General features: G+C 58.8%; 2 protein-coding genes across 2 annotated transcripts; one reads left to right on the top strand and one right to left on the bottom strand.

The window, feature by feature from the left end:
- The first annotated feature begins 1,314 nt into the window (after positions 1 to 1,314).
- Positions 1,315 to 5,419, top strand: DDN (dendrin). Its single transcript, XM_006752012.3, has 2 exons — positions 1,315 to 1,539; positions 1,958 to 5,419. The coding sequence occupies exons 1-2, from the start codon at positions 1,331 to 1,333 to the stop codon at positions 3,867 to 3,869; spliced, it is 2,121 nt and encodes a 706-aa protein (XP_006752075.2). The 5' UTR covers positions 1,315 to 1,330; the 3' UTR covers positions 3,870 to 5,419.
- A 10,006-nt stretch (positions 5,420 to 15,425) lies between these two features.
- On the bottom strand, positions 15,426 to 19,268 carry WNT1 (Wnt family member 1). The gene is made up of 4 exons (XM_006729252.3): positions 19,119 to 19,268; positions 18,165 to 18,418; positions 17,203 to 17,468; positions 15,426 to 16,702 (listed from the first exon to the last, which is right to left on the bottom strand). Exons 1-4 carry the CDS (start codon positions 19,220 to 19,222, stop codon positions 16,214 to 16,216), a joined length of 1,113 nt encoding a protein of 370 aa, XP_006729315.1. The 5' UTR covers positions 19,223 to 19,268; the 3' UTR covers positions 15,426 to 16,213.
- Positions 19,269 to 20,386: the final 1,118 nt, after the last annotated feature.

Here is a 20,386-nt window from a genome sequence, read left to right as displayed (position 1 = left end):
CTCAGGAACCATTGCCATGCACACTCTGCTCCCACCTCCCTGCACCCCTCCCCTCCACTGGAGCTGCTGCCATGGTTGCCAGGCATGGTTGCTAAGTCTCTGCATGGAAGGGTTGGCGTGGGCTGTGCTGCCACCAACATTACCATGGTGAATCAGGGGACACCTGGTATAGGCTTGGGGGGAGGGATCATGGGGATGTAAGCAACACCCTCTGCCCCTGGGACAGAATGAGTGGAAAAGGTGAGCATCTTGAGCACCACTTCAGGTGGGGGCTAAGTGAGCTAGGCATTGTGGTAGTGGTGATGATGGGGAGCTCTACGCTAGGAAACGGGGGCCACTTTTATCATTTCAGTTGCTAGGGGATGGTTTTCCAAGGGAGCACGCCATTCTTCCTCCATCCGTTCTGAAAGGGTGCAAATACATAAGTCCCTTAGTCTGTCCTCCATAAGGCTGAGCAGAGCTGTGTGGGCACAGAACAGTATGACCCCCAAATCCTGGCTTCTGGATTGGGGGAGAGAGCCTGCTGCGGGGAGAAGGCTCCATAGGTGCCCAAGGACAAACATCTAGAATAGGAGCGTGGGACAGTTCGGATGGCCAAGACAGACTGCTGTGTCCTACCAGCAGCCCTGGGCTGCAACACTGAGAGGGTAAGGAGTTAAAGGTGTGGGGGTCACCCTGTCTGAGCTTGGGGGAGGCAGCTCTCCCCCAGAGTCACATAAAAGCTGCGTGAAAGCTACCGCCTCCTCCCTCCACCGCATGGAAGCTGGTTACTCATCTCTGCACCCGAACAGTCCCTGCCGCTAAAAATAGACCCCCTGCACCCCAACCCCATGGAAACCAGCAGAGAGTGGCAGGCAGGGACCTTGAGTTCCATTCCCGTCACCTCCTGAAGTCTGAGGCAGGAAGTCAGTGGCCGAACCCTGGTGGTGGGGCACCCCGACAAGCAGAAGAGTGAAGGGTTAAAACGACAGGAACGTTGAAGAAATGGGGGTGGGGGAAGGGCACCGTCAGCTTGGCAAAAATAAGTCCCCTGCCCACTCGCGCAGGTCCCATCAGGCTTGGGGGACATGAGCAGTGGGAAGGGGCGCCCAATCCCGGGCCCCAGGGGGCGGCCGTGCACATGGGGGAGGTAGCAGCGCGGTGCCGTCCGCGCCGCACCGTGTCACATGCGCGCGCGCACACACACACAGACAGGCACACACGTGTGCCCGGGTATATATAGTCCCCAGTCTCTGGGCCCGTCGCTCTGCAGTGGGCGCCGGCTCCTCGGGCTGGGAGGGGGCTCTCGGGGCGGGTGGGAGGGTGGGGGGCCGGGGTGGGGTGGGGCAGGATGCTGGATGGCCAGCTATTCTCCGAGGGGCCCGACAGCCCCCGGGAGCCCCAGGATGAGGAGTCTGGCAGCTGCCTCTGGGTGCAGAAATCCAAGCTGCTGGTGATCGAAGTGAAGACTATTTCCTGTCATTATAGTCGCCGCGCCCCTCCTCGACAGCCCATGGACTTCCAAGCCAGCCACTGGGCCCGTGGGCCCCAGAGCCGCACGTGAGTGAAGGAGGGGTGACGAGTGACGGGAAGAGAGCGGTGGGGCGGGGAGTGGGGTCCGGACCTCCCCGCAGGCACCAGCCAGTGCTGCTGGCCCCCTTTCTCTTTCCCACGCCTCCCCCTACCGCATCCCGAGGGCTGGGGCCTGACTCTTCCCGCATTGTTTTGGGGGGCAAGAGTGGGTGTGAGAAAGGGCAGGAGGTGAGATGGGGCAGATGCTGTTAAAGTGTGCATGGAGAGATGGTGAGGAGTCCGGCTTCGACTTCAGCCCTAACATATACGCACGTGCACACGGGCACACACTCACACACACCCCTCCACACGGCTGCCCCAAATGGTCTCCAGTGCTCCCAGCTCCCCGGACCTCGGCTCCCTTCCCCCACAAACTGCTCACCTGGGTTCCTGCTCATTGTCCCAGGTGTGGGCCGCGCCCGGGATCCCCTGAGCCGCCGCCCCGCCGTCCCTGGGCCTCCAGGGTGCTGCAGGAGGCGACCAACTGGCGGGCGGGGCCCCCGGCCGAGGCCCGAGCCCGGGAGCAAGAGAAAAGGAAAGCGGCATCGCAGGAGCGGGAGGCCAAGGAGACCGAGCGAAAAAGGCGCAAGGCTGGTGGGGCCCGAAGGAGCCCCCCCGGTCGGCCCCTCCCGGAACCTCGAAACGCCCCTCGGGTGGCCCAGCCTGTAGGGCCCCCAGCTCCCTCACGACCCGAGCGCCTGGGGCCGGCGGGGCGACCGCCCCGTCCATCCGCGCACCCGCAGAGCGACCCAGGGGCGGCGTGGGCGGGGCCCTGGGGAGGTAGGCGGCCAGGGCCCCCCAGCTACGAGGCTCACCTGCTGCTGAGAAGCGCAGCCGGGACAGCCCTGCGACGACGCTGGGACCGCCCGCCACCCTACGTGGCTCCACCTTCTTACGAAGGCCCCCACAGGACCTTGGGGTCTAAGCGAGGCCCCGAGCCCTCCCAGGCGCCAGCCTCAGCAGCCTCTGCTCCGACTCCGGCCAGGACAGAGGGAGGGTGCACAAAGAAGAGGCTGGATCCTCGGATCTACCGGGACGTCCTCGGGGCTTGGGGTCTCCGACAGGGGCGGGGTCTCTTGGGGGGATCCCCAGGCTGTGGAACAGCCGGGCCGAGGCTGGAGTCCGGCAAGGGGGCCGCGGAGAAAAGCCTGGGGCTGGCCACTGCTGGCCTGAATAGTGGAAGCGACGGCCATCCCCGAGCCAAAGCTGCTGGGAGCCCAGGCACGGAGACAGCTCCCGGGGGGTTGGCCACTGCGACTCCCAGCCCCCCGCGTCCCGCCCCCAGGTCCAGGCCCCATTTCAAGGGCTCCGGGGAAGGGAAAGAAAATAGGGAACGGGGCTGGCTCCCCAAATGCTGGATTCCCTCCCTTAAAAAGCAGCCGCCCCGACATAGCCAGACCCTCCCCAGACCCTGGGCTCCAGGAGGCACGGGGCGGAGAGAGTCCTTAGGTCATAGAGAGGGGGCCGGACCTGAGACCTTGGAGGGTTGGAAGGGGACCCGCCGCGCCCACACCCTGCCCCGCTGTTCCCGCGGCCGTGCTCGGGGAGAAGGCGTCTTTGTCATTGACGCCACGTGCGTGGTGATACGGTCACAGTATGTTCCAACCCCTCGAACCCAGCATGTACAGCTTTTGCCCGATGGGGTGCCGCGCGTCGTGGGGGATGCCCCTAATCAACCGAAGCCCAACAAGGAGGAGGGCGAGGGAGCCGCGGCCTTTCCCCACCCTTGGCAAAAACTGCTCTTGAGCAGTCGCCTTTCACACCAGTTCGTTGGGGGGCGCGGGTTCGAAGCCGAGGGCGGGAAGCCCGCGGACTCCTCCTTGGAGGAGCGCGCCTCCCGCATCCTTGGGCTCCCGGTTGGCGAAGTAAACCTTCAGGACGCCCCCACGCCGCCAGGTAGCCCAGAGCGCTCAGCCTCAGGCCCAGCGGCTTCAGGAGGCACGGTCAGTGCCGAGGGCTCGCAGCAAGTGGCGGCGGTCCCACGGCGCGCGGCCCGGGGCTGGGCGCGGACCCCAGGGCCCTACGCCGGGGCCCTGCGGGAAGCCGTATCCCGCATCCGCCGTCACACCGCCCCAGACTCGGACTCGGACGAAGCTGCGGAGCTCAACGTCCACAGCGGCTCTTCTGATGGAAGCGACACAGAAGCCTCGGGCGCCTCCTGGCGAAATGAGCCGCCCCGGCCCGGGGAAGACGGGAAGACAGCCGAGCTGAGCGACAGTATCCGAGAGATTCTAGATGTCATCAGCCGAACGGAGGAGGCCCTCTTCGGGACGAGGGACACTAAGGGGATCCCACAGGGAAATAGGGAGCGGCAGTGACAGGCCCTTTCTTGTATTTGTGTTCCCCACTTTTCCATCCCTGGGCCCACTGGTCCTCTTTCTTCCTCACAGACTTCCTTGTACCCCCTTACCCAGAGTCGTTCCCATACTTGAAATAGAAGCCACCCAAATGAAAGGAAAGGGAACATATGCCAATTCGTGATTTCTTTCTTTCCTTTTCTCCTTTCTTTCTTTCTTTCTTTCTTTCTTTCTTTTCTTTCTCATGACAGGTGAGGATGAGCAGTAGACTTTAATGCCTGCTCCATTCAGGGCACTGGCGGAAGGTCTTCAGCAGGGGCAGATGCACTAGGTGTGGAGCAGAGTAGGTGGCCTAGCCAGGATCAGGCGGGAAGGCAGGGATGTTATAGTCATAGGGCAACTTTAGGGCAGGATCTTGGGGCTTGGAGGGAGAAAGTGATGGAGAGGCTTCTGACTGAGGTGACCAGGTGACATAGAGGCCCTTGGCAGAAGAGGAAGGGATCCAGATACAACCAGCAAAACAGGAAGAGGGCTCACTTTGGTGTCACACGCCTTGGGATAAGTTCATCCCTGATGCTTTGGATCCTTGGGGGCGGCTTTTATCTCACCCTCTCCTCCACAGGCCAAGAAAGAGAATTGGGAATAAATGAACAGAGTCTGAGGGTCCCTCAGATGGCTTCATTGTCACCTGCACTCATTCTCCATATTCAAGAGACTATCCAGGGTTTGCAGAAGATCTGAGCAAATGGGTACGGGCTTCTATCCCAGTCTCTTAGGTTTGGGTGAGGGCTCCTCAAGGCAGAGCAGGATGGTGGCCTTGTCACTGTCCCTGGCCTGTGGTGGTCCGAGCTGGGGAGGGAAGGCAGCCAGTGAATCAGCTTGGGACCTCCTTAGGCCTCCCCCCTTCTCCTCCTCCCCAGTGTTCCTTAGTGATGCTCTGAATCGTTACAACGATTTCCCACCCCGGTGGCATCACTCATCTGAAAGAACCCTGAAAATTTCTTGCATCTCTGCCTCTTCCAGAAACCTTGGCCAGGGAAGGAAGGGGGAGGTTGGTCCCAAAAAGCCTGTACGTGTGGGGTGTGATACTCGCTGTAGCCACTACGGGGCGCGCGCAGGTCGCGGATTTCCCCGGTAGCTAATTCCCGAGTCCCCCCTACCCGGGCACTGCTAGTTAACCAGTTGATACCCAGTTACAGCGCGCGGGTCCCCCGTCTTGCCACCTCCAGCCGTGCGAGGTCGGGGACAGGCCTCTGGCCTTCCAGACCTCTGGAAGTGCGCGGAGCCCCTCTTTGTTACTCACCCATGCCAACCGGCTTGGGACCCAGACACTGAAGTCTTTTTTTCTCTCTGATCTTGGACAGTTCTGTCTCTACTTACTAGCCATGTGAATTTGGCCAAATCACTTCACCTCCCTGAGCCTCAGTTTCCTCATCTGTCAAATGGGGGTTTATAAACACCTACCTCGCAGGGTTGTTGTGAGGATTTTATGCGATAATGTATGTAAAGCGCCTTGCACAGTGCCTGGCACACAGTAGGCGCTCAATAAATCTAAGCTTCCCTTTGTCCAATCTTGGCATCTTTTTCCTTTCACCGGCCCAGTCCCTCCCGTGTCCCTCCCCCCAGGGCTCCACTGTTTCTCCCCCCTCGGTGGGGGGCTGGGGGGACTCCTTTCTTTGATGGAAACTCCTGGCTCACCCCTGTCACCCCCAGTCGGACTTTTCCTCCCTTGCCCCCCGCCCCACCCCCGCTGACTCTTCCCACTGCCCTGGCGCACTCCCCCCACCCCCCATTCCGGGCAAGGGCTGAGTCAGCCTGGGTAAATTTAGCCGCCGACACGGCGGGCGCGGGGGCTTCGCCCAGACTCAGTCGCGAAGTCCTGGCCGGCCCGCCTCTGCCCCCATCCCTACCGAGTCACTCCAACTCCCGCTCAGCGCTCAGAGCCCCAGCCCCGTTCTCAAGCCACTTATGATTTTGGTCTTCAGTTATCTTGATGTCACTCCCTACCCTCACCCGGAGAGATCAGACATGTCAGGACGGATAGGAGAGAGCAGGACAGTTTGGGAGGTCGATGGGCTGGACCCTGCACTGGGGCAGGCTGACCTTGGTTCAGTGTGTGTGTGTGGTGGGGGTGTCCCTTTGGGCTTCTTAACCTGAGGGGAGAGCATTGATCAAAATTACCCTGGAGAGTCCAACCCAGAACCTGCCTGGGACCCACAACGTCAGGTTTCAAGTTAGCTCTTGCTGGAGGAAGTAAAGGAAGTGAGGTTCACCTTGGGCAGAGATCAAAGTTTCCTGAGGTCTGCCTACCTTCCACCTGCAAGTCTAACTACTGCCAATCCTAACTACTGAGCATTTACTGAGCACCTGAGAGGAAGCAGGCCCTGAGCTGGGCTCCAGGAAAGAGATGAGTAAGGCCTGCCTGCAATGGGGTGAAGATGAACACTCACCAATAATGATAGTAGTGAGCAGCGAGTGGTAAGTATTATAAGGAGTCAAACAAGGGAGATTGTATGGATTTTGTGAGATCAGGAAAGGCTCCCTGAAGGAGGTGGCATCTGAGATAGAATTTGGGGAAAGGAGTTCCAAGTAGAGGAAAGAGCAAAAATAGTCGTATGGATTGGGGGAAGCCGAGTATGTGTTGGAAATTACCAAACGGTCTGGTTAGACTGGAGTTGAGGGTACATTCTCAGGAGTGGAAACTGAGGACAGGCTGGGGTGAGCCTGGCCCCCTCGGGAGTGTGTGCCTTGGACCTCTGGGCTTGAGAAGGGAACGGACTTGAGGCCAGGAGGAAGACCGAGGAAGGCCAGGGCAGTGTTGAGAGCATCTGCCTGGATTTTGCTACAGCCCGGGGCCTCCAGGCTCTCAGGCTGGAAGAAGAGGTGAGCTGTATGGATAGTGGGGGGGCCGGTCCTGTGGAGGGAGACCCCATCATACAGCCAAAGACTCTGTGAGGTGGAACACTCAGGAGGTCAGTTTCTAAGAGTTCACCCACACTACTACCATTATCGGAAAAATAGGGTAGTGTTGTGTTTAGAGCATGGACTCTGGGGCCTGGCAGCATGGGTTTAGATCTTGCCTCTACCTCACACTAGCTGTGTGACCTTGGGCAAATTACTCAATCTCTCTGTGTCTTAGTGTCCTTAGTTATAAGATGGGGTTATGAATAGTGCTTTTTTCCTAGGCTTGTTGGGAGGATTAAATGATTCAATATGAAAAGCACTTAGAACAATGCCTGGTACATAATAAAGGATACACAAGTGTTAAGCTCTGATTATTATTTCTCTCTAGAGCTATTTCATTAGTATTGGGGGCATAAGAACAGGAGGCTGGGGGAAAGAAGTAGAGGTTGGGGAAGAAGAACAACAGGCAGCTGAGGCCAGGTCAAGAAGAGAAGGGAGCCCCGGGGTGGAGACACAGTCCCTTGAATGGGTGGAGGATGTACAGGGAGGATTTGGGCAGTTAGGGTGCCAGGCAACACACCCTGCTTCCCCAGGACTTCCTTCGTCTTTGCCTAAGGGTGGAGTCAGCACTGGCTGCTAAAGATCTGGGGAGAAAGGGACAGAGAGAAGGGGAGGGGTGACTGCAGGTCTGGGGGCCAGCCCTTGGTGAGCCATATCTCAGACTGGCCCTGCATGGCACTGTGGGTGGGAGGCTGGAGGCTCCCTGCTGCGAAAATGACTTCTAAATCTGGCTGTGTCTGCCAGCTGGCCAGCCTCGAGACGGAGGCCACAACCACCCCCAACCCTGGGACAGCCTCCCGGGTCAGGTGTAGGGAGAGCAGACGCGGGAGGGCGTGGTCAGGATGGGGTAGCATCTCTCAGGTTAGCACAGGCCACTACCCTCCCAACAGCCCGGTTCTTCCCAGGGAAGCCCTTCTCTGTCCCAAATGGGGCCGGGTTAATATGGCTTCAGAGGGCCTAAGGGCCCCCTCTCCTTTCGGACTCTCATGAGAGCCCTGGGACTTCCCTAGATCAGCCACAAATGGGCAACAGAGAACCAGGCCGTAAGTCTGGGACTTTAGGGGATTCGGGGTGAGGAGTGTGTATATGGGGTGTGAGGAGGAGAGGACCAGGAGAGACGGCTAGACATGAATACGCAGGGAGTGGGCCAAGTGTGTCTGTAGAGAAGGGTGAGCATTCCCTCAGTTACTCATCTGGTCACTCCTTCATTAAACTTGTATGCCAGGCTCCAGGGACACACAAGAGACTCAGACAGGGCTTCTATTTTCAGGGAGCGTCCAATCCAGGGTGTGTGTGAGACAGGGGAAGGGATATGGGAGAGGAAACCCACAAAATCATTACGGTCAGTGCAGGCTGTGAAACATAATATATGTTAATGAAGGCATTCCTGAGGATCTAGGCAAGAATGTAAGAAGGAGCAGTCCCCCAAATGTGAGTTACTTTTGGGGAGTAGGAGGTGAGTCACTGAGGGTGCACTTGTCATGAAGGAAGGCTCAGTCTGGATATTGTCCCCTTGCCTGTATGCCTTGCTTGGCAAGGAGTGGGCTTTCTCCTTTGAAGCCCCTGACACTACATAGCTTTTGATGAGTCCTTTTAAAGAAGAATTGCTTCATCCATCCGTCTATCCATCCATGCATGCCTCCATCCTTTTGTTCATCCATGCATGCATCCGCCCATCTATATATCCCACCTATCCATTTATCCATCCATCTACCAACCCCTCTGTCATCCATCCATCCATCCATTTATCCATCCATTCGTTCATCCACTTATTCATCCACCCATCCATCTCTTTCTTCTCTCTCTCTCTTTTTTAAAGATTTTATTTATTTATTTGAGAGAGAGAATGAGATAGAGAGAGCATGAGAGTGAGGAGGGTCAGGGGGAGAAGCAGACTCCCTGCTGAGCAGGGAGCCCGATGTGGGACTCGATCCCAGGACTCCGGGATCATGACCTGAGCCGAAGGCAGTCGCTTAACCAACTGAGCCACCCAGGCGCCCCATCTCTTTCTTCTCTTAATGATGACATATGATGTGCCTAGCTCAGTGCCGCAAGGAATGCCAAGATGAACAAAACACAGAGCCCATGTCCTCAGGAAGGTAGAAGCCTAGTAAGAGGATAAGTAACTTACACAGATAACCTTCCACGGGACAGACAGTATGTGCTGTTAACCAAAGCCCTGCCAAGAAGCTGCTTCAGGAGGCAAGGCCATTTTGCCAAGGGAAATTAGAAGAGCTTAATGGAGGGAGGGACATTCCAGATGGGTTTCAATAGGGGGAGATGGGGAAGATGTGCATTCCAGGGTGTGGGCAAAGGTAGAGAGGTGGGAAAGCACAAAGCCTTCACAGGGAACAGAGGCCCTGGGGAATGCAGAGGTGCGGGATCCTAGAATGAAGTGTGTGAGCCAAATCATGAAGCGCCTCTGGAAAGCAAGGATAAAAGTTGGAGATTTAGTGAAAGGAATTGAGGAAGAGGGGAGGGGCAGAAAGTTTTTGAGCTGCTAATGTCCCCATTGCCTCCTCAACACCTATATCATTGTTTTCTCTACTGACTGATTATGACCTTTGTTGGTCTTGTTAGGCTGTGGAACCCCCTGCTGGACCATGAGCTACTCAAGGAAGCGCCTTTGGTTTAGCTCTGTATCCCCTACAAGCTTGGCCCGGAGCAGGCGCTCGGCAAATGCTAGCAGAAGGTGGGAACAAATGGTAAAACTGCGTAACAGGAACACTGGTACAGCAACGCAGCCTCAGATATACAGGAGGAGAGGGGGCTGCGGCCTGGTGTTCCCAGCCCCCAGCATAGGGAAGAACCCCGCTTTCTTTGCCCGAGTCTCTTCAGGAGCTCCTCCAAGAGGCACCACAAGGTGGCGCCGTTCCAACTGCAGCGCTGCATTCTGCCAAGGTCCTTAAAATGTTTGCAGTTGGAGGAGTGCCCATCCAAGAACTGTCCCTGGATGGTCTAGACACTTCCTTCCAGCAAGTGCTGAGACAGAATAAAAGGGCTGAGTGCAGCTATGGGAAAGAAGAGCCAACATACCCCCAGCTCCAATGTAAGAACTGGCCTCATCTATCCATCCATTCGCCGGACAGTACCTACTATGTGTCAGGTACAGTGTTAGGCTCTTGGAAAAACAACAGTGATCAAGACATAGTCCCTGTCCTCAAAGAGCTCAGTTAGAGTCCTAATCAAAAACCAAATCTTCTTTTGCCTGCTTTCTCTCTCTTTTACACACACACACACACACAGATGCACACACACACCTGTTCCCAAGGCCAATTCCCTTGACCTGGGAAGGCATCTCCACGTGAAATCTACTCTCTGGCACTGCCCACCCCCTCCAAATCCACGTTTCTCCCTAAGGTTGCTGCATGGCCACATAGATGTTCCTTCCTGGGGTGATTCCTCTTGCCTTATCCGAGCTCCCTGACCAGCCCTTTCCTAGTCTCTCTCCCAACCTCCCCCATCATACCCACAGCCATGCTGCCAGCTCTGGAGGCTCTAGGGACCTCCTGAGAGTATGCCTGGTATGGATTAGGGCCTCCCAATCTTCTACAACTCTGGAGGCTACAGGAACATGAAGGTGGATCCACAGAAAGGCCCTATGAGACCCCGGTGTCACCAGCCCAGAGATGAGGAGTTGCAGAGTCCAGAAAACCAAAATCTCAGAAACATGCCCCTCTAGGGCCTGGGGGCTCTGCCAGCCAAACCTGTCCCCAGACAGGCTGCCTTCCTTTTCTCATCTACTTTGGGGGGACCAGGCTTCTCCCTAGCTCCAATTCCATAATGGTGGCTGTGGGAGACACTGGTTGGGAGGTGAAGCATTGTGGGACATTGTCCACTTTCCCAACATGCTCTAGGGCCCAACTTAGCCCTTGGCGGGTTTGGGAGAAGAGAGGAGGGAGGGTTGGTGCTGAGAGTGGGAGCCGGGCCCATCGAGGTCCCGGGAGTGAATGCGGCATTGTTGGCCAGGCCAGAGTCACAGATAATTACCTCAATTAGTGACAATGGGAGAGTAATAAATACAGGCTTAGTGTCTCCTACCCCACCAGGGCTCCGAAGATTAATCCAGGCTGACGGGCGGGCCCTGAAAGGCGTGATGGACAATTCATTAAACTCCCCAAATGCCGCACAACCTGGGCGTGAAGGCTGAGTTAGCCCCCTGGGGGCTGCGCCTTTGTCCTGATTGTGTGTCTCCGCCGCAGCCGAGCCGGGCAGCCCCCAGAGAGCGGGGAGGTGAGTGGGGCTCCCCCAGCCTGGCCAGGCGGCGGGAGGATTAGGCCTCGGTCCGGCCCTGGTTGCCCTGGCACACCAGCCCGGCCGGGCTGGAATGTCCGTGGGGGGGAGCAGGCCGAGCGGAGGGGCGGGGCCGACAAGGTGGGGTAAGGGGGGCACACAAAACCGGGGGCAGGAGGAGTTAATTAGACGCCAGCCGAGGAGGGCGAGGGGCCACAATAGGGCCGAGGGGCCGCCAGGGACGGCCCCTTCACTTCCGAGGATTAATAGGGAGGAGGGAGAGGGGAGGGGTTCAGCCTTGGGGGAGGAGAGCTGGAAGCTTCCCAGGGTGGCACTGCCCCCTTTTGCCCAGCTTGGCACCTACTTGGCAAGTGGCTGGGAAGCAGGAGGCTCTGGCAGCCTGGGCAGGTGCCCCCCAGGATCCCACAGAGTGGCTCTTTCTTCCTGGCATGGTGCCCGCGTTGGGAGATGACTGGGCAGCGAGGAGAAAAAGGACCCGTCATTTATCGGGGGACTAGTGGGAGCAGGAATGTTTGAGGGCCCTGGTTCTCAACATCCCCCACCTCCGCCAACCTGCTCTGAGGCAGAACCGGGAGCCTGGAGCTTTACCCTTCCTGGTGAGCCTGCCAGGTTCAAGCCCAGAAGTCCATAGGGAGGGCCGGCGCTGATGTGAGCACATGGGAGGGAGTCGGGCCCGCTGTGAGTGCACACACGTACGCGTGCAGACACTTGTGTGCGTAGGTGTGCTTAGGCACGCGGCCTGGGGCTCAGCAGGCCCCAGCAAATGCCCGTTGAATGGACCTCGGCTTTGCTGAGAGTAAGCGAGTGTGAGAAAGAGAAGTGGTGCTGAGCTGCACTGTGACCCAGGCTGGCGTTGGGCCCTCTCCTTCTGAGGTCCCCGCCGAGGCCGGCCGGGGAGGGATGGAACCCCACGTCTGAGCAGATGAGCCAATGTCCAGGAGAAATGAAGTGGTGGTGGTTCCTGCCCTTTGAAAAGGGCAAAAAAAAAAAAAAAAAAAAGTGCAGTAGCCTCTTGGAAGCCCCACGTCCTCCTGGGCCCCAGGAGCAGGGCAGCCCTGGCCCCTCCCTAGGAGCCACCGCACCCTATCCCCTCCCGGGGAATGACAAGGGAGCGAGTTGGCGGCAGTTCCCCGGGCATATTTATAACCTGCTGCTCGCTCACCAGCGTCTGCTTTTAGCCCAGACGGGGGAGGGGGCAGGGGGGTGGTCTGTCTCATGCTGGGCGCCCCGGCTGGGTGTGGAAAGAGTGAGTAAGGGTGAGTGGTGGGCAGCTCTGTATGGATATTCCTGCTCACACCACAGCCAAACAGCTTATTTTCTCATTTTGTTATTTTTCTCCCTCTGGCCTGGAGAGGAGGACTGAGCCAGCCTGAGGTGGGGGGGGGGTGCCTAGACCCTGGGGTATTTGCAGCCCCACTGACAGGGTTTTTCCAGGGTGCGTGTGGCAGGCTGTGTGTGGTGCCGGCTCGCTGCCCCCCTGGGGATTGTGCAGGTCTGCCCTCTCGGCCCTCTCAGCTTTTCCGCTCCCCCCAGGATATTTCAGGACTAGTGCCTCCCTCGCTCGCTGAGGCCACCCGTGTGTCCGGGGTCCCTGACAGCCTCAGGTCCCCCTGGCTGTGTGGCACCTGGCGCCTGAAGCTCAGAGGTGGGTGGAAGGATAACCTGGGCGGATGGGGCAGAGCTGGGGCGTCGGGTCCATTCCTGCCAACACTGTCCTATGGCGACCTCTCTAGGCCCAGCCCTCTGTGACGATGGCCCAGGTGATCAGAACATCAAAAGAATTAGCTTCGGGGCACCCGGGTGGCTCAGTCAGTTAAGCGTCTGCCTTTGGCTCAGGTCAGGATCCCAGGATCCTGGGATAGAGCCGGTGTTGGGCTCCCTGCTCAGCAGGAAGCCTGCTTCTCTCTCTCCCTTTACCCCTCCTCCCTGCTCATGCTCTCTCTCTTAAATAAATAAATAAATAAATAAATAAATAAATAAATAAATAAATAAATAAATAAACTTTAAAAAAAATTAGCTTCTATGTAATGCTTTGTAGATCCTATCTCCATTTGCTTGTCCCCCCCCTTTTTTCTTAGTGCATGGCCCCTCAAGGGCCCAGCCTTATTCTGCACTTCCCTACCCACTGTGAAGTCCCAGCCCCTGGAAGTGAAGGGCCTCCATGCAGTGGGCTTGAGTATGGGAGTCTGTGCTTAAACCTCATGGGTGTGCAGACGGCTTTACACTTCACTGAGCCTTCACTTCGCTCCCCTATTACTCTGACGGTATGTGTTGATGTGCTTGATTCCCTGGCCACACCATAAGCTCCTCCAAGTGGGCACTAGCTCATACAGCCCTGTACCCCAGCGTCTGGCATATGCCTGGTGCAGAAGACGTGTCCGCAAATGTTCAAATGACCCTCGTTTTCATAAACGTGATCTCATCTGAACCTCCTCACTTTCCGGAAGGAGAAGATTCGGTACTGACAACCATCCCTGTTTAATAGACAAGGTAACTAGGTTGAGAAAACAACAGATTTGGTAAAAGTCTAATTAGGACCAGAACAGGATTCATTGCTCCCCTTTACCCTTCCTCCAGCTCCTATGTGTCAGTTCCACTCAGAGGCCCCAGCTTCTGGGCCTGAAAACTGATACCAGTTCCAGCTCTTGGATTTAGGAGTCAGGTGAGAGTGGTCGGGGACAACGGCCAACCCCTCAGCTCCCCAGCCGCTGCTTCTCCCCAACTCTGGGCATTGTCCAGCAGGGGCCGAGCCCCCTCTCCTGCCTCTGGCAGCCCATTAACTTCTTGCTTTGGTAGCTGGGGATCTAATAATTCATTGAATTATAGACTGGATATTCTCTGCAGGGGGTTCTTTACTGGAAACCCAAGGCTTATGAGGTGTCTTCTACTCTGGATCAATAAGTTTTCTATTCCTCCCCCTCCACTGCCCATCAGAGCTGAGCTGGTGCTGGCTTGGCAGATGGAGAGAAAGGGAAAGGGATGTCCGTTGCAGGGTTGAGCAGCTCCTGGCTCCACTCCCCTACCCCCACACATACCCCAAAGGCCAACAGGGGTCAGAGTTCACATATCCAGGGAGAGGTGGGAGGCAGCAACAACAGTAAAAGAGTCCTGGGGAGAGTGGGAAATTCTCCAGTCGTGTGGGATCAGTTGTTGCCCTTAGGGGGTGGGGTGCTTCATAGCTCCCCCTGCCTTTTAGGTCCTCCCCTGGGGGAAAGTGTTAGGATTAGGGATAGGCATTAGAGCTTAGGAAGGGGTTAGTGTTTGTCTGAAGTTAGGGTTAAGGCTAAGGTTAGACCTAGACCTAGGGATGGGGAGAGGATTAGGGTTAGAGATAGGTTTAGGGTGTGGGCAGGAGTACTAATCCGATGAATGTGCGCATTGGAAGTATCTGTGTTATTAGTAACAGTCCTCTTTCAGGCTCTTTATGGGAATGGCTAACTTAATGGTTGGGTTATGGACCATACTTGGGTTTCCTTTTGGTTACATCAGTTTAAGCCCTAGCCTCTGTTTGGTTTCCGGCCCTCCAGCTCCCTTCTGCTCCCCAACCATCATCCCTGAGATTTTGGGTCCAGGACTAGAACCCATCATGTTACCTAGATCCTCCCGAGCCCAGGTTTGGGAGCTGGAGTCCTAATAAGGTGTTTCCTTGTCTTGGGGAGGGAAGTGCCTTCCCCACCGCCCCATGCCCTGACCACAGGTGAAGCAAATAGGCTTCAAGGACCAAAAGCTCTACAGCAACACCTTTTCTGCTTGGATTTCTCTTTCTTCTTTGGTTTCTTCTCACAACACGGTCATGGCTATCACTCAGTTGTGGCTATTTTCACAACTCCAGATGGGAAAGGCAGGCTCAGAGCTTGTTTGTCTGTTTGTTTAATCCCCATTTAGCAAGGGTTGAAACTGAGGCAGTTTGGACTTGCCCGATATCACACAGCCAGTTGGTGTTCGAATAGGAAGAAGAATCCTGCAGGGTCTCTTGGCTCCTGACTAGGTTCTTTTGGAGACCTGGATCCCCAGTGGCCTCATTAAGGTCATCCAAGGGTCAGAACCTTAGGGTCCTCTTGCAGGGCCAGGACACCAGTCCCCCAACAACATATCCTATTTGTTTAAGAGAAGTAAGCAATGGTGTGTTCTGGGTTCAAGGAAAAGCCACCAAGTCATCGATAAAAATAGAGATTTTATTCTGCAGAGGAAGATACTACAGTGGTGGGGGCGAGGAGCCACTAATAGCTACAATGCAAGGAAATACTGATTCCGGTAGGCAACAGCATCTTTGAGAAATTGGAGAGGAGAAGAGGGGAGCAAAAAAGGCTGGAGAGCAAAAGGAGAGAAGAAGGGAGAGGAGTGGGGTGGGGTGGGGTGGAAGTGGGGTGGGGTGGGGTGGAAGTGGTCTCTGCAAGCCAGGCTGGAACCCAGCACAATAAATAGTTTTATTTACAACAACCAAACTCGTGGCTTTGTATCCACGATTCAGTGCAAATTATTTACACACTGATGAGGAGGCAGGACAGGAAGGGGTAGGAGGTGCCTGAGGGAGGCATGGCTCACAGCTGTTCAGTGGCTCCATGACAGAGGCTGGGAGAATGGGGGTATTTCGGCTGGGTCCCCCAACCTCATTTTCCACATCACCACAGCTGCCCTTTCACCCTGGCACCTCCTGGTTCGGCTGGAGGTGGGGAGGAGAAAGGCCCCGATGCCCAGGTGTGTGTTCAGGGTCTGAGCCCTTGGCAGGAGAATGGGAAGGGCACGAGCGGACCTGGAGAAAAACTGAGGATAAAGGCGAGGGAGAGAGGCAAGGAGGTCACCAGCGCAGTGGAGGAGGCCGAGCCACACGGTCAGCAGCTGACCCCCACGGGGGAGGGAACGAATCCTTCTCTCACCTCGGGGCCAAGCAGGGGGCAGTGCAACAAGGGGTCTCCCGGGACAGGGAGGGAGGTAGGTCCGGGGCAGGTCCGTCAGGATGGCAAGAGGGTTCGTGCCGGCCCAGGCAAGTGGTTTCAGGAGTCCGCGGGCAGGAGGAGGTGGGAGAAATGATGGCGTACGCAGGAATCCCGCCGAGTGTGGCTGGAGGGGCCGGGTGGGGGCGTGTGCGGCACTGTTTGGAGGTGCGCGAGAGGAGCGCGCTCCCGGGCGCGAGTGCGCGCGGGCTTTCACAGACACTCGTGCAGTACGCGCGTGTGCGTGCAGTTGCGGCAGCTGACGTGGCAGCACCAGTGGAAGGTGCAGTTGCAGCGCTCGGTGACGCGCTGTGTGCGCGTGCGGTGGCCGCGGCCACAGCAGAGCAGCTCGCAGCCGTCCAGCGCGGGCGACGAGCTGTTGCAGGCGCGCCCCGCCGTGCCGGCTGTCCCCAGGCGGCCGCTGTACGTGCAGAAATTGGGCGATTTCTCAAAGTAGACCAGGTCGTGGGGGGAGGGCGGCTTGTGCGCGGGGTCTTCGGGCTCCAGGCGCAGCAGTTCTGCCCGCGAGGCGCGGTTGCTGCCGCGGTTGCCGTAGAGGACGCGCGAGGCGCCGTCGAATCGGTCGCGCAGCACGTCGCCCACGGCGCGCAGCGTGGGCAGCCGCATCCAGCACGTGCGCACCGTGCACGAGCCCGACATCCCGTGGCACTTGCACTCCTGGCGCATCTCGGAGAACACGGTCTGGGAGGAAGCGGGGGGGGGGGAGGGAAGAAAGGGTGTCCCAGGGTGGTCACAGCCAGAGCCACCATCCCAGATACCGCCTCCTCCCGGACCCTGCCAGGACCTCCGCGAAGGCGGAAGGGAGGAAGGGGAAGGGAGGCGCGAAATGTCGCGCAGAGATCTGGACACCGGGCCCAACTCTCCTCCACGCCGGACAGTGGCCCCGGCCTCCAAGCCTCGTTTCTTTTCAGTGATTACAACGGAGGGGCTGTAGGCAATACATTCCACGGGTTGCCTGACTCCTAACCTCTCCAGTTCTCCCTACCCTCCGCCACTCTCTTCCATTCTCTGCCTTCCCTTCCAAACCCCCAGCACCCTCTGGACGTCCTCTCCTGGTTCCCTGCCCCGACGCCTGGCCTCATCACCGTCTGTTACTGCCCGGATTCGAGGTCAGCCCCTGCTCGGGGCCTCGGAGATCCCTGCCACTCCGCTTGCAGGCAGAGCCCCTGAAGCGCGCTCACCGTGCGGCCCGCCTCGTTGTTGTGGAGGTTCATGAGGAAGCGCAGGTCCCGCCCCTTCTCCCCGGAGTCCACAAACTCCCTGCCGAAGAGGCGGCCGAAGTCGATGTTGTCGCTGCAGCCCCCCCAGTGCCAATCGGGGCCCCCAGGCCCCCGCCGCCTGTAGTCGCACGTGCAGGACTCGATGGAGCCCTCTGAGCAGGAGCGTGCCACTGAATGCGTAACCCCGGCGGAGGTGATGGCGAAGATAAATGCCGTTTCTCGACAGCCTGTGAGGGAAGGGAGCTAACGATGAGCGAGGAGGTAACGCGGGGGTGCGGCCAGCCTCCTCTGTGGAGGGTTCGGGACCCTTGAGTCCGGTGCCCCGACTGCGCCCTTGGAGTCCTGGGAGCCAGGCGGCCGGCTGTGCTGGGAAGCTGGTCTCCTAGAGAAAGCACGTGCGTGGGCACGCAACCCTGTCCACGCTTGTAATCACGCGCTCCCGAGACTCAGGGCGCACTTGGCTCCTCAGTGGAAGTGGGGCAGCTCCAGAGAGATAAACCGAAAAGAGGGGAGCGGAAGAACTCTACACTGTCAAAATCTCTCCGCAGCCCAAACTTTCGGCCCGTGTCGGCGATGGGAGCCTTGCTGGGCTTGGAGGCGAGACACTCTCGCAGAGATCCGCTGCCCGGGCGCCTTTGAGAGGGGCCGGGAAAGCGGTGGCCAGCCAGCGTCCACGACTTAGGACTCGCTTTTGCCCGGGCAGTGGCGCAGAAAAGCTAAGCTCTGCGCCCAAGGTGCACGGCTTGAAAACGCCTGGTAGAACGAGTCTGGCCCAGAGCTGGCGCTGGGCGTGAAGCTCTTGGCGGGTTGATCGTGTAACCCTGCGGGCGCCGGGGACATTTTCCCTGCGCTCGCCCGCCCCTGCCCTGCGGGTGACCCTGCGTTCCCCTGGTCCCGGAAACGTCGCTTTCCTGGGTACCCACCTCGGTTGACGATCTTGCCGAAGAGGTGGGGCCCCGAAGCCGTGGGACAGTTCCAGCGGCGGTTGCGGAACTGCCACTTGCACTCTCGCACCGCGCTCTGCAGCCCCCCGCTCACGCTGTGCAGGATCCCCGGGTTCTGGCGGATCAGCCTCCGCTGTTTGCGGCTCAGCAGCTGAAGACTGGGCTCGAGCACCAGTTGTAGACTCTTGGAGTCGGTCAGCAGGTTCGTGGAGGAGGCTACGTTCACGATGCCCCTGGTGAGATGCATGATAGGAGCTCAAGCTCTGGAATGGGGACCTGCACCCTAAGCAAAAAGGTCGTGTCTACCCCGCCCTCTTCGTGGGGCTATTTGCGTGAGAGAGCCGCAGGAGATCAGTAATGAGGTAAAGACTCCGTGCTCCCTGGCTCAGTAGTTTGAAAGGAATGGGCGTCCAGAGTTTTGTGCAGGGCCACTCGGGGCCCTGGGTCTGGGGACTGGACAGGGGAGGCATGGGAAACCTGAAGACCAGATGTCCACCTTGGCTCTGAGAGGCTGCTTCCGGGCGGCTCTGGCCTGGATTCCATGCCCACCCCAGGCGTGAAATGCATAGGAGTCCCACCCTCTTCTTGCCTCCTTTCTGAGCGCCAGCCTGGCCCTTCGCTTGCCGAGGCAGGGAAACCTGTGGTGTGGCTACCACCGTGAGGCTGGGTTTGGGGCTCACGGGCGAAGGGCGGTGCTAGATGGGAGTGGGCTCCCTGCCTGGAGTATCGTGGGCCGCCGCGGGCGGACCATTCACCCCACCTCATCCGAACTAGATTCTCTGGAGCAGCTGCGCTCCAGAGCGCCCCTCGGTGTCTCGCAGCAAGTCAGTGCGGTGGAGGGAGCGGACGGATCCCAGAGCGTGGGAGCTGGCTGGGGCTGGCCCCTGGCTCTGCGCCCCGGGACCAGTGGCGACCCCGCACCAGCTCACTTACCACCATCGGCCACTGCTGTTGGCGGCCAGGGCTGCGGGCAGGGCGGCCAGCGCCAGCAAGAGCGTAGCAGAAACCCAGCCGGGCAGCAGCGCCCAGTGCCCCATGGCCTGCCCGGCCTCGCCTGCTCTGTGCTGAAGTCGGGGCGGCTTTGGCTGCTGCCCGCGACGGTGGGACGGGACGCGGCGGTGGAGGCAGTGGCGAGAGTTCGCAGTCTGGCTCTAACAGCCCTGGGGGCGGGCGGCGGGCAGCATGGCTCGCGGTCCCAGCTGGTGGGCTGAGGCAGCCACGGCGGGCGGCACCGCCTCTTATAGTTGCGGCGCTGGCTGAAGTGACGATAGGAGGCTGCCCCGCCGGGCCGCACTGTGGCACCAGGGCGCACCGGTCGGGGCGCAGACAATGGGCAGCGAGCGGGGCCGTGGCTCCCGCCCGTCTGAGGCGAGAGCTGACGGGAGGGCCGTCGGGGCTCACCCCCGCCCCCTGCCCGGCGGCTCCCGCCTCCGGGCCTGCACTGGCCGCCGACCCCTCCCCTTGGGACGCCCTCCCACGCGCGCCCGCCTCACTCCTCCTCGCGTCCGGAGCCCGTCGGGGACCAGCGTCCGCCAGGGGGCGCGGCGATAGTGTGCTACGGGGAGAGCCGGCCAGGAGCCCCGCCGCCTCGCCACCACCGGCCGTGGGGCTGCCCCCTCGACGTCAGCCCGGGCCTCCGCTGGCGTCCCTTCTCTCCCCACTCCTGAGTAGAGGAAGGCAAGGAAAGCTGTCGTTCTGGGCGGCGACTCCGGGGAGACGCCTCCTTCCCAGGAAACTCCGCCCCGCCCCCGACGGCTGGACAGGGAAGGATAAGCGGGAGTCTGAGGGTGCGGGTGGGGTCGTGAAATCCCGGGGGTGGGGGTGGGGGGTTGGGGGTGAGTTCACCAAACAGAGCCTGTCTGTGGAGAGAAACCAACCAGGGACAGCGGCAGTTTGTGCTTGTGGGCTGGAAGGCGTGCACAAGTGACTGTGTGTGTGTGTGCGCGCGCGCGCGCGCGTGTGTGTGTATAAGCGGGACAATGCAAATGCGAATGCATATGCGAATGTGTGAGTGTGTCCTGAGGGTGTACACCCATGTGTGTCCTCATGTAGGGAAACTCCGTGTTTGGAGGAGGGATGTTAGGAACCTTTCCAAAGAATCTTGGAATTTAGCTCAGGTCAGAAGGGATCAATCGAGTAATCTTGTCACAGGCACCACCTGGGACAGTGCATCATCTATGTGTGGGGAAGGAGGTGGTAGC

This window comes from Leptonychotes weddellii, chromosome 5 (genome assembly GCF_054177405.1).
Source record: "Leptonychotes weddellii isolate Sample4059 chromosome 5, ASM5417740v2, whole genome shotgun sequence".
Lineage (NCBI taxonomy): Eukaryota > Metazoa > Chordata > Mammalia > Carnivora > Phocidae > Leptonychotes > Leptonychotes weddellii.
The sequence above is the reverse complement of the archived record's forward strand: the minus strand, read 5'-3'. Positions and strand labels throughout refer to the sequence as shown.

Coding starts and splice junctions, on each gene's coding strand:
- DDN (XM_006752012.3), top strand. CDS start 1,331: ATGCTGGATGGCCAGCTATTCTCCGAGGGGCCCGACAGCCCCCGGGAG. Junction 1,540..1,957: donor CGTGGGCCCCAGAGCCGCAC/GTGAGTGAAGGA, acceptor TCATTGTCCCAG/GTGTGGGCCGCGCCCGGGAT.
- WNT1 (XM_006729252.3), bottom strand. CDS start 19,222: ATGGGGCACTGGGCGCTGCTGCCCGGCTGGGTTTCTGCTACGCTCTTG. Junction 18,419..19,118: donor AACAGCAGTGGCCGATGGTG/GTAAGTGAGCTG, acceptor GCATCTCACCAG/GGGCATCGTGAACGTAGCCT. Junction 17,469..18,164: donor CGGCAAGATCGTCAACCGAG/GTGGGTACCCAG, acceptor CTTCCCTCACAG/GCTGTCGAGAAACGGCATTT.